This window comes from Nelumbo nucifera, chromosome 4 (assembly GCF_055504915.1).
Source record: "Nelumbo nucifera cultivar China Antique chromosome 4, China Antique-T2T, whole genome shotgun sequence".
In the NCBI taxonomy this organism is placed as follows: domain Eukaryota; kingdom Viridiplantae; phylum Streptophyta; class Magnoliopsida; order Proteales; family Nelumbonaceae; genus Nelumbo; species Nelumbo nucifera.
The window spans coordinates 41,560,129-41,573,522 of NC_142652.1; the positions used below are offsets into that span (position 1 = coordinate 41,560,129).

Below are 13,394 nucleotides of genomic sequence, written 5' to 3' on the forward strand. Positions count from 1 at the left end.
CAGTCCAAAATTTTACCATTACACCAAGAAATGGCTCCTATGTTCTTTTCTAAAAGCGAAAATAAAAATATTAGATCTATCCATTATCTTCTCTAAACAATGCAAGAGCTTCAAAGGTCCAAAAATCTGTTACATTGGAGGGGAAAAGATTTTAACTTCTGAATGGATGTTTCCATGTTCTTGTGGCAGGAAAGCCGGAAACTCCTAGCTTCCATGCTTGCAAAGTGATGTTCTAAATAAAAGAATAATAAAAACAACATCCAAAATTTTCCCAGCCCAAGATGATTCTTAGTTCTTTGTCTTGAGACATTCACTATGAAATGTTTTCTGGTTTACTGCTACAAAATTAAGATGCAATCACACCACCTAAGTCATCACCCAAAAGATTAAAGCCCGAGGTTTGAAAGAAGCTGACGCCATCTTGGAGGCTCTTCATCAAAAATATAAGTCAACGGAGAGATTAAAACTCCACTGCCCCCAATCTGAAAAGATAAAAAATATTTTAGATAAAAAGTTGACAAGGTAGATAAGAAAATCAATGTCTAAAGAAGTGAAACACCAAACATGAAAAACAGTTGAAAGAAACTGAAATAAGCACAAGAAAAATTTCCCAAATAGAGACAACAAGAATCTCACGAATATGGATACACACAATATACATGCGTGTGTTTGTGTATCAGAAAGTGGTTAAAAAAGAAATTGCAAAGGTAAATGAGGAAGTGTGTCTCACAGCTCTCAGCTGCTGAACAGATCTGTAGAGCTCCTTCTTGGGTACACATATAACAATCGCATAGTAGTCTACTGTAACCTTCCCATTTCGTTTACAGAAAACTGGACTTATGGTGGGTCCCTGCATATAATCATTGAAATATTTAGCGAGGCACTTGTAAATACAATAAAACCTAGGACATTTCCTGAAAAAGCAATAAAGATGACCAGTCCTAAAAGAGAGAAAAAGTACTTGTAAGATTGGAAGCAGGAAGGAATTTTTCATTTTGGTAATAGCGATAGCTCTATGCCCACCACAAATTTTGTTACCGAGGAATGGGGCTTATCACCTTTCTGTAATTACTCTAAATCCTCACATATATGTAAAAGTTTGCATCACTTACTGTTACATTTCTCTTCAAAAAAAAAAAAAAAAAACAAACAAAACAAAACAAGACTTCTCAAATTAGTGATTTAAGCACCGACCAGCAGAGTTTTTAATTCATATGCCTCATGAAAATAATTCCAACTTGGGATGTCAATGGGTCAGGTTTCATGTGCAAGGAGGGGTTGGTAGTAACAATTTGGCTGCGCAGACTGAGGACCTTCTTACTATGAATTAGATCGATAGATTATGAATGGCATGCCTGAAGGCAACACATTTATCAATATGGTGTCCTGGCCCTTGGTGAAAAGCACAGTATGCATTGGGCTTGTACTCTTCTGGCAGTGGGTGGGTGGGTCCAGTAGCCCCTGGCTTTGAATTTTTGCAAGAGACACTTCTTTTTTTTTGATCAATAAGAAGAGACACTTCTTGATCAGTTTTTTTCATCATTGTGCTTCGTGGCATGCCTAAGTTTGTGAACTCCCTCTTCTTCTGTTGCTGCTGACTGAAATGGCTAGCTGGGATGGCAGTGATACCCAAATGACTTGACCTCTTGAGCCTTCCCAGTGACTACTGATTTCTTTCCCTTATCAGTAGCAGTGTTGTTATAAAACACCCCTTAGGAAAAGGCATCTTCTAATTGGCTCCCTACTGCTAGTAATGCCTTGAAGCACAGAATAAACTGGGAAACAAGGTGTCTGGCATTCTTGAGGACAATATTGATCTATTCTTCTTTTGTGGGCCAGTTCCACATTTGGGCTGCTTTAGCCCACCACCGGGTGTTAAAAGTGGTGAAAGACTCCTTAAGTTCCTATTTTTAGTCATCTCTAAATTCCTCCAGGTCAACCAGATTTCCATATTGTAAGCATTCTATCAGACGAACCCCTTTCTTAATGTCCTACGTGAGGGCCCTATCTCTGTCTTGGGATACCCAAGTGAGTTAACTTCTTGAATTATGACCTTCGGGCCCTCTCATCAAAGTTCAAGAGAAAAGTAAACTGTTGTTAGATGAAACAATAATTCAATAAGCAAAGAATGAAGGTGTTTAGCCTGAGCACCTTGCTACCCGGACCTAGTTGTGAGAACCAAACGCGCCACTCCTTTCACATCCATTCAGTGCTTTGTATTTGTTTTATTCACAGTTTAATAATAAATGCTCTTTTTTATGGATATTTGTGTGCAGATTAGTTTTTCTTTCGCATTGCCCATCTACTACTGTTCTCAGAAATTCTGAGACCCCACTACTCCCTGAGAGGGGGTCTCCAACTTCCCTCTAGTAACATAATGTTTCGAGAAGTTGATGATCTCTCTAGTTATAGCCCCCAATGTTTTAAAAGCAAAAGGTGCAAAAAAAAAGCGCGAGTTTTTTGCACCCAAGGTGCACACCTTTTAAAAGAATATTAATTCAAAAAATGCAAACTTAAATTTTAAAAGAAATCAAATATTCTAAAAAGCCTATTGGCTCAAATTAAAATACATAAATATAACACAAAATATTTTCAAAGTGAATGTGAGAAATAAAATAAGACAACATATATAACATATCCCAGCACTCAATTCAAGCATGTGAGATTTTCAATCTATTTTGTTCTTTTACATTACTTCAGGTAGCCAATTTGATGTTAAACATCTTGTATTCCTATTTCTTTGGGAGAAGACATCCACCTCTATACCAAACCCCTGGAGGCAAGCCTAGAAAAGTTCATGTGAGGGTCCATATATAAAGAAATTGGTTCTGTGAGTTTAGGATCAGGAATCAACTGTTTGATGAAAAATACTAGCAAAAAGGGGGGTTCTGTTGTAGTGTTGTCAAACAAGCAAAGAGAGTGAATCTGGGATTGCCTCAGGGGCTTGATTGGAGATTTGGGGCAAAGCCCCTGTCCCAGCCACTATGCTAGAAAAGGTGCACAATTGAGCTAAAGTGCAAAGCACACCAGCCACTAGGGTGCAACTTGGGTGAGCTCAGGGTGAGAAATAGTAAAAATTTGAATGTGCCTGGCCCAAAAGCCTGGGCCTGATGCAGTGTAAATTCTTCGAATCAAGTACCCAACTTACTCCTACTAAGCACACCAGGTGCATGCTTTTTCAAGGGAATTGTGCATGGACCTAGATGAGGAACCTGTGCGCCTAGGCGTGCCCTTTAAATCACTGATTGCCCCCCTTTCACCTGAAGTCCATCAATGAATGCTTAAGAATAAAATACTTCCATCACCTACCATTTGTAAACCTATAGAAGAACTTTGTTCTGCCATTTCCCTTAAACATTTCACCCTAGAGGGTTGTCTCTAGTAAATTTCTTCTTTCCAAATGTCTTTCCCACTCATCCTTGATGTTTACACTCCTTTGTTTTACCTCTGTATTGAGATCCATTTCTGCTTTCTGTTGTCTATAAGTGTCAATCCTGCCCAAAATACACTTCTCCAGTAAAATTAATTAACTGTTCTGCCTACCTGAGTGAAAATACAACACAATCTAGGGCAAGTAAACTAAACCTGAAAAGACACTAATTGTCCTCCCAAAACCTATTAAGGAACTCCCCCATAATTAGCCACACCAACCTAATGCGATTCAAGGTTAACCCACCACACAAATAACAACTGAAGAAATCAAACTTGCAGTTTTCAGCAACAAAGAATATGATTTGAATCAGAAATGTTCGCTGTACCACTCGTGTCAGCATAGAAGTCTAAGAGAAGTAGTTAACAGAAAAAAAGTAAAAGCAGCTATAAAAGTACAGATCGCACCCACATTCAGAACAATCTCCTTTAGTTCTTCCAAACAGTTTCTCTGCATAAGGCCCTACATATAAACTAAGAATCTTGATCCAATTTACATTAAACTTGCAAGCAAGTTACACCCTCTTTTGGACTCATGATTGCAATCAAACTTGGAGTATAAAGCATAGAAATAATTCTGGACACAACCACTCACTGTAAGCAACTTAAAACCAGTCCTTACGAAACTAGGATTCTGAGACAAGATAGGAAAGAGAAATTTAACCCACACAACAACCTATAGAACTTCTAATAAAACTAAAAACAGGTATAAAATAAGAATACTCAAACATCCAAAGCACTTCTTCCAAAAGATGTTTGGTAAGTTCTAGAAGAGTTACTACTAGTGCTGCTTTCTCTGTAGGTCCTGCATCACTACCCTTTTCTGAAAAAAAAAAAAAAAAGAACTGTCTCTTCACTACTAAACCACAGAAGACATTTTCTTAAAAAAGCATTGCTCATGAGACTTATCTGTCAAAATCTCAAACCTCTATATGATTTAATACAAAGAATAGAGTATTATTCATGGCATATCCATCAAAATCTCAAACATCTAAGTGATTAAGCCAGAAATCCTATTTCCATTTGACAATTTAGAACTTTCTTTTATCCCTTCTTCCATTGCAAGGTAAGTCGTCCTGAATATTTCCAAACCTCTAGCAGATGAAGATACATTCCCAAAAGAATATGGTTGAAAACTGGGAATGCTAGCAAGAGACACTCCCAATGAGGATAATCTAACCATCAAAAGAGAGAAAACACCTAGAATAGAATCATATCATTTTTTTTTTTTTTTGATCAATAACACTTTCATTAATCATCAGTAGAAAATTTACAGGAGGAAGATAAACACACTTATCTTCCAAGAGTCACTAAGAGCTTCATAAAAGAAAGAAAAAAGAAGAAAAAGAGAAAAGAATACACTAAATTTACATCTTGGCCCAAAACAGTGAATCCCTTTCTGCCCCTTGTTTAGCTAAACCGTCAGCTAGGGAATTAGCCGATCTTTTAACCCAACATGTCTTAACTTCCATCTCCCGCACCAGCCACATGAATTTCTTCCTCTCATTGTTATACTTCCATAACCCATTTTGATCTTTAGACAGCCATCCTATCACCACCTCTGAATCCCCTTCAATTATGAGTTTCTTGATGTTCAACTCCTTAGCTTTTCGGACTCCTTCCATAACTACAAGGATCTCAGCTCTAAGGGAGTCACCCACTCCAATTGGGCCTAAGAACATGGCAGAGATGACCCCATTTTCGTCCCTAAAAACACCTCCAATCCCCGATTGCCCCGGATTTCCCCTACTGCATCCATCAACATTTAATTTCAAGAATCCTCTAGGTGGGGGAGTCCAAACCACTTTCATTACTGACTTGGTCTGTGTGCAATTTGCAATTTCACCCCACTTCCTCAACATGTCATCTACAGTGTAATCTGTGAATAGTTTCAAATATTTCAGCCACTGTACCGCCCTAATATGTATGATAGCCTTCAAATCTGCTGCTCCTCTTTGGATTTCTGAGAATATCCTGGAGTTTCTTTCCTCCCACAATGTCCAACATACTGCAGCCCTTAGTCCTCTCCACATTATCCTTCCCCTTTTTATCCGCCACCTGAAAAAGGTGGGGGAGAAAAGGCCCTGCAAGTCTAATGGAGGATTTCAACTGCGTCCAAATAAGGAGGAAGCCCAATCCCAAATTGACCTCGCAAAGTGGCAAGACACCAGTAGGTGAAAACCAGTCTCCCCATCCGCTTTACATAGAACACACCACTGAGGTGACAAACAAGTATTGGGTCTCTTCTTTTGGAGTAGATCACCAGTGTTAATTCTTTCCAGATAGGCTTCCCAACAAAAACTACCAACCCTAGGAGGTATTGCTCTGCACCAAACCTCACCAACAGGGAAAGGGGGGAAGGTAGGACTGGTGGACTGACTTAAGACTTTGAAGAACGAGGCACAAGAGAAGATGCCATTGGGGGTAGGTGTCCAAATTCTAGAGTCCTCCCTAGTGGGGTCTAAGACAACATTATCAAGAAGTGCAATAAGGCTCGAAATATTGTCAAGGTCTGAATCCCTCAAATCCCTTCTTAAACCCAAGTTCCACCCAATCCCAGAAGTGGAAGAGGACGGGGTGATGAAAGACGAGATCGGCTCATTTTTCAAATCAGATAGAGCATACAAAGAAGGAAATTGATCCTTTAAAAGGGCGCTCCCCACCCAGGTTTGTTCCCAAAATTTTATGGAATTACCGGAATTCAAGTCATACCTGATATTAGGGAAGAAAACTGGTAGCAGGTCATGAATGGCTTTCCAAGGAGAGTTGCTTGTGGTCCTAGCTCTGATTCCAGTGTCCTCCAGCCCATGTATACTTGCCACTATTTTAGCCCATAGCTTCTCCTTCTCCATAGGGAACCTCCACAACCACTTCCCCAACAGTCATATTCCTTCTCCTGATACTCCCAAGCCCCACACCACCACAAGACTTACTCCTACACACTATCTCCCAGCTAACTCTGTGATCCCTCTTCTCCTCTCCTGGCTCCCACAGGAAATCTCTCATAAACTTCTCTAATCTGTTAGCGACCTTCACTGGGATTTTAAACACCGATAGGAAAAAGATGGATAAGTTAGCAAACGTGGCCTTAATTAGTGTAATTCTTCCACCGAGAGAGAGGTAGTTCTTTTTCCAGGATACCAGTCTTTTTTCAAACCTTTCCACCATCGGGTTCCAAAAGCTCTCTCGCATGGGATTATCACCTAATGGCAACCCTAAGTAGTTCAATGGCCACCCCGAAACTTCACACCCCAATAGTTCAGCACTCTCCCTTAGCTCTCCCTCCTCCAGGTTCACCCCCACTATACAACTTTTCCCAAGGTTAACCTTCAAGTTAGACATTTGCTCAAACAGTTGTATCACCAACTTCAAGCTCACATTACCGCCTTCACAAAATAGAATCGTGTCATCAGCAAACTGTAGGTGAGTGAGGGGGGTTTCCACCCTCCCAACTCTCCAGCCTCTAATGAGCCCCCTATCATCTGCTCTGTGGATCAGTTTCCCCAGAACCTCCGCAATTAGAATGAACAAGAAAGGAGACAGGGTCTTATACCCCTACTGGCTAGAAAGAAATCTACCACTGTCCCATTCACTAGTATTGAATAATGACAACTCCTGACACAACCCATGATCCACTTGCACCATCTAGCCCCAAACCCAAATTTAGTCAAAACTCTCCTCAAGAAATCCCAGTCCACCAAGTCATAAGCCTTTTCCAAGTCCAACTTACAAACCACTCCCTTCTTCTTATCCCTCTTAAAGTTCTCCACACTCTCATTAGCAATTAAAATCTGATCAATAATTTGTCTCCCACTCACAAATGCTCCTTCATAGTGTGCAATGATATCGGGCAATACCTTCTTCAACCTCATAGACAACACTTTTGCAATGATCTTATACAAGCTATTAACCAGGCTAATTGGCCTAAAATCCTTCGAGTGGGATGCATCTTTCTTTTTTGGAATTAAAGCTATAAATGTAGAGTTCACACCCAGATTGATAATTCCACTCCTGAAAAACTCCTCAAACACCCGCAAGAGATCATCTTTCACGATATCCCAACAATCCTGATAAAAAGCCATTGTGAACCCATCCGGCCCTGGAGCTTTTGTTCTATCCATAGAAAGCATAGCCTCCTTGATCTCTTCTAGAGTAAAGCTTCTTTCCAGCCTTCTCCTGTTCTCCACCCCTACATCTAGCCTGTCCAAACCTTCTACCCACACCCTTCTGCTTACAGGCCTTCTTAGAATAGATTTGAAGTGCTCCACACAGGCCCTGGCAATCTCCTCTTGTTGTACTAACTCGACTCCATCTACTACCAATTTGGAGATAAAGTTCTTCCTTCTCCTACCATCTACTAGAGAATGGAAATACCTAGTGTTTTTGTCTCCCTCTTGCAACCACTTACATCGAGATTTTTGCCTCCAACTAATTTCCTCCTTGTGCAGACAATCCTCTAGCTGTCTTCTCAAATCTCTCCTGAGATCATTGTCTTCCTCTCCAAATTCTCCCCTTTCTTCTTTAGAGTCAAGGCTTTCAATCTTATCCATCAAATCTCCCTTTCTTTCTTCTATCCTCCCAAACTCCATCAAGTTCCATTCCTTGATTCTTGCTTTCAAGAATTGTAGTTTCTTATGAAATCTCATCCCCTCCCAATCCATCAGTGGGTTACATTCATGCCACCATTCCCTCACTTTGTTAGTAAACCCTGGATGACGTAACCACATATTTTCAAATCTAAAGGGGGTAGGACCTCCACACCTTCTTTCCTCCTTACATAATACTATGGGCCAGTGATCTGAGGTCACCCTTGGGAGAGCTCTAGAAGCCAAGGTTCCCCAATGTTCTTCCCAATCCAAAGAAAACAGGAATCTATCCAGTTTAGAGCAAATGGGTCTAGATTGGAGGTTTGACCATGTAAACGTCTTATGGGCTAGGGGAATCTCTTTAAGCTCAAAGGCATCCACAAAACTATTAAACTTCCGCATGCTTTTTGTCACCCTCTGGTTAACCTTATTGGACTCCTCCGAGAATCTAATCACATTGAAATCCCCACCCATGCACCACAGCCCATCCCACAACCCTCTAACATCCGCCAGTTCCTCCCACAACTCCTCTCTCTCTATAGTCATTCGGTCCGTAAACATTTGTGAGCACCCATGTATAGTCATCCTCTTGCTGCTTAAACTTCAGAGACACCGAGTACTTTCCGATCAACTCCTCCAGACCTTTCACCACATCCTTCTTCCACATTGTTACAATCCCCCCGGAAGCACCCCATGAGGGAGCAGCCACCCAGCTAATTCCCCTGGCTTTCCATACACTCCTTGCCCATTTATCATTAAACTGCATTCTCTTAGACTCTTGTAGCAGCACAATGTTTGGGTCACACCATCTGATTACCTCTTTTATTGTCGCCCTCTTCCTTGCACTCCCAATTCCCCTCACATTCCAACTAAGAATCTTCATTCCGCTTCTTGGTGAACCCCTTGCCACTTACCACTACTTTCCCCTTTCCTCCTGTCTCCCTTTACCCCGAGCCTCTTATCACCTTCTACATCTCTCTTCAATCTCTCTACTTCACTCAATCTCCTCTTCTTTATTCTGATCTTCTCCTTCCTCTTCTGTAAGTTTTCTTTCAGCACATTCAGATCTTTCAATCTGCAACCTAGCTTCCCTACAAATTCTACTAACATGTCTTCTCTCACCGAGTCCACCAGCCCTACCCTTCCTACAGGATCCCCTCCATCTCTATCCACCTGCCCCTTCTTCCTCTCCTCTGGTCCCACCTCTACTCTTTCTTCTCCATCCACCCTCCCTTTCCTATTACCTTCCTCCAACCCTGCTCTCTCCTCATAGTCCTCTCCATCTCTACCCTCATTCCTTTCCCTCCTCTCCACTAACCCGTCCCCTCTTCCTACCTCCCCTTCCCCTCTCCAGATCAGCTCTCCTTCCACTTCCTTAAGCACTCTTTCAATAATTTCCCAGACTTTTTCACTCCTAAACCTTCCTTCCGGCACCTTCCCACCTTCCTTCCTTCCGGTCTCTCCCTCCTCGGAGAGCCCATCTGCTGGCTCGGCTACATAATCATGGGCTACAGGACATGGAGCAGGAACGGAATCTGGAACCAAAGACACTGGAGACACATTAGTAGCACAAACCGAAATCACTTGGTTACCTGGGACTGATGGACAAGCTAGAAAAGGACTGCTCCCTGCCTCCCTCTCTTGTTCCAAAGGTTGGTAAAAATTTATCTCCCTGAGTTGGTCGGGAAGTACTTCTGTCCTATGGTCACCCTGGTGATCTTTCCACTCTACCCCTGGTTCACCCCTTGATGGTGTGTTCCTGCTCTGCTTCCGGTTCTCCCGGTCTGCCCCTTCTGATCCTCCTTGCACACTCTGAGGTCTTGGGAACGGGTTGTACCGCTTGCCTTCGTCACCCTGAAATAATCTTACAATATTCCACTCATCCACGTCACCTCCAGCGCAACTGCCTTCGTCGTTTACACTGCCCAAGCTAGTACCATCAACCGAACAATCCTCTGAGTCTTCATCACCTTCACTGCACTGCGCCCAGCCTTCATCCTTGTCGTTCTTCTCTTCAGGTCTTCCTTTAACATAACTTGGCTTCGGCTTCTCTGAGGAGCGTCGCAGGGGGCTAAGCTCCTTCAGCCTTCGTCGAGAAACCCACCGCAAGTCGAGCAACTTCTCTGTTTTTCGGCGCTGCGCGCGTTCCCCCCCCTGTCTCGCGACTGGGGACGATGATAGACCATTAACATTGTCTATCTTAGTCGTGTCCCCAGCCACGTGAGTTACTAAAGGCTCACGCGCCTTCTTAAACCACTGGATCGGGCCCGCTGACCCAAATGGGCCTTTAATCGCACCCAAGACTTTTCGAATGGGCTTTGGCTCTGGCCCATTTTTAAGCCACTACGGCCTCATGTGACTTTTAAAAGAGTCACACGCACTCGGTTTGGTTTTATCCGGTCTAGATCCAGTTCTTCCTTGGACCGGCTCCTTTTCCTTGTTCAAACAGGTCAAGTTGGCGCCGGTTACAACCTGTGCAAAAGACCTGCCACCCTCCAGGCTGTTCACTGCTCCCACACGCATAAAACCCACCCCCTGAGTGCTACCCTTTTGTTTCTCCAGTCTTGGTTTTTCCATTTTTGTGAAAGATCTTTTCTTGTTTGAATCAACCAATCCCTTCTTGCCACGCAGTACTTCTTCTTCAACCTTCTCATCTCCCTCCCTACGAGCCTCCTTCCAGAGCACCGATTCATGGGATGAAGCCAGCCACACTGAATAGCAAAGCCCTTCAACTAGCACCTCAATCTTTCGAGGAATCTCCTCAGGTTTTACACCATTCAATAGAATGGAGGCTGAACAAAGGTCTCCCCAAAAGGCACCTCCTAAAGATCCTCCACACATCAAAGCAATGGCTTCAGCAACTTCCTGCTTCCACAAGTTAAAGGGAAGACCTAAGAGACGTACCATCACTCCATCTTCAACAAAGAAATCTTTGGAGTTTGATCCCGGACACCATCTTGATACTGTGAAGCTTCCAAGAGCAGCTCGGATATTTAATGCCTCAATCTCTACTCTATTCTCCAGCAGATCCAGCACAGCCTTATCCTTCTCAAAGGGTGTTAAAATAAATGTACTCTTCAGCTTTAAACTTGCTATTAATAGATCTGCAACTTTCCTCCAGTCTAGTATATTAGCTGAAGCTTTAACTATCAGCTTACTCTCCCAATCTCCTCTCTGTGTGTTTACTCCCATTCTGTATTTGCCTGCCCCAGCTGTCACTAATAGAGTCTCTTGCTTATTATTTCTCACCAGACTAGTAGAAGTGCTCATCTTCCTTTTTACTGTTTCTTCTCTTTTAGCACCCAAGTGTTGCAGCAGTTCACATAAGACCCCATGGACTGCCTTCCAGCCCTGACTCTTCTTTCCTTCTGGTAGGCAGACCATCTGCTTTCTTCCTTTGCCAAAGAATTCTGTCAAAGATATAAAATAACCTTTAAGGTTTCTTTTACACTCTACTACAAACCTTCTTCCAGTTTCTGAGAGAAGCTCTTTCCAACTATTTTGCTTGCCTTTGTTACTTGCACCTTCCACAAACTCCTTGAGCCCTTCAATTACCCCCAAACCTTCTAACAACACCATCCCTCTCTTTGCTTCCCTGATTTTCAAGCTCAGCTGACCATTTAATCTCAGTTCCTCAAATAGGAGCTCCTCAGATTCAATCTTCAAAACTTTTTTCGAACGGCCTACCTCCACAAATTCTCCCATCTCAGTTCCTCACCCTCTCACCAACCCTCTCTTTGTTTCGCCCTCTCACCCTCTCACCCTCTCTATGGGACTGCGAAGGCTGACTTTCAAAAAGTCTTATAACTCCTGGGTCATTTCACCAATAAAGCTCCTTCAGTAGTGTGGCATCATTACCTCCTTGAAGCCCCTAATTGTGTTGGGTCATTTCGCCGATAATCTAGAATCATATCATACCATTACCTTCTCTGCAAGCATAACAGCCCCAGGCTTCCTAGGGAGCAGCCATCAAAATTCAATCTGTAAGTGTCCTCACCTGGTGATGTCCATATCTATTGCTGTCTCTGTGTGGGCAGATATGGCAATAGTAGCCCATTCACTTGGTGACATCAACATGTGTTCATAGATTAAAAGTTAATGGAGTTGCATCACACAAAAAAGCAAATATACTAGAAACTTTTATTCCATAAACGATACATAATTTGCTGATCAAATACAAAATAAATTATGCATCATTTTACAAGGCTTAGAATCAGACGTATAGAAATGATTGGAGGCAATTTCAACATTCAATCTCTCGCAATTCCAACCTTAAGAGAACTTATAAACATAATAAAGGAATTATTATTTCTTTTTGACCCGCTGCCCATTTGTTTTGAGCAGCTGGTGTTTCCTTCTGATTAATGAATTGATTTCTGTTATTTATCAAAATAAATAAATAAATAAAAGAATTCCCAAGTTCCTATTCTTAATAAAGGAATAACTAACAAAAGATGCTTCTCTGAGACATAATGAAAAGGAAACTAACATATCCCATGTGGGTTCCATGAAGTTCCCTACAGTGGTAATACCACCATAGAACAAGGGATCTGAACTTTTTTGGCCATTCTCTAGATAAAATTCTACAAATTTGCTTGTGTGCCTTGCAATTGGGTTATGCATTCTAGTTGGTTCAGTGGGTTCACATTTCAAGGCTTGATTTCCTGTTTCCAATCAGTTTTTGAGACAGACAGAAAAATCGATGTAAGAGAAAGAAAGAAACAGGTGGGCAGACAGGCAGACAGAAAATGCATTATGAATTCTAGGTGCAAAATTGAAATGCAGAAACTTCAATGTGAAGCCTAACCTGTAACCCAGATAACGATGCCTGACTTAGAACCCTCTCAGCCACTTCCTCTGCACTATTTCCTCTCATGTTTGCAACTACCTACAATTATATTTGTAAATAGACAACAATTTGTAGAGGAAAGAAATATCACACACATGCAACAAAAGATGCCTACCGTGAATTGATAGCTTGCCCTCAAATGTGCCTCTAGTCTTTCAAGAATCTCATGTGTAGTGTCCAAAACACCTTCACGCTGGATCAGAGATTTCCTGCTTGCTACAAGAACAGCCTGCAAAAAGTCCATTTGTGAGGAAAAAGAAAAAAAAAAAAAAAAAAAACACAAGAAAAACTCATAATAGGTGTAGAAAACTGTGCAGACAGTGGAAATACAAAACCACCTCCTCAACAACAACATATCATTGCAAAGGCAAAAGAGTTTTACCTGGCTTTGTACGACTACTCCACCTTCAATTTCCTTCAGATTATTTTCACGCAATGTTGTTCCACTACTTACAAGGTCCAAAATAGCATCTGCTATCCCCATCTGGGAAAATGAGAACCAAAGAATGAAAAGATCTCGTTGAGATAAT

At 41.9% G+C, this 13,394-nt stretch overlaps 1 protein-coding gene across 6 annotated transcripts in view; it reads right to left on the reverse strand.

Annotated features, from left to right (window-relative positions):
* Positions 1 to 45: 45 nt before the first annotated feature.
* The window catches only part of LOC104611048 (ATP phosphoribosyltransferase 1, chloroplastic-like), a 36,511-nt gene continuing 23,162 nt past the window's right edge, over positions 46 to 13,394 (reverse strand). For all 6 annotated transcript variants that reach the window (XM_010277963.3, XM_088902784.1, XM_088902785.1 and 3 more), the window contains exons 8-12: positions 13,247 to 13,348; positions 12,980 to 13,093; positions 12,823 to 12,903; positions 731 to 850; positions 46 to 482 (exon numbers count right to left, since the gene is read on the reverse strand). In XM_010277963.3, coding sequence (XP_010276265.1) covers positions 387 to 482; positions 731 to 850; positions 12,823 to 12,903; positions 12,980 to 13,093; positions 13,247 to 13,348 — 513 coding nt within the window. In that variant the 3' untranslated portion in view covers positions 46 to 386. The remainder of the gene's footprint in view (positions 483 to 730; positions 851 to 12,822; positions 12,904 to 12,979; positions 13,094 to 13,246; positions 13,349 to 13,394) is intronic.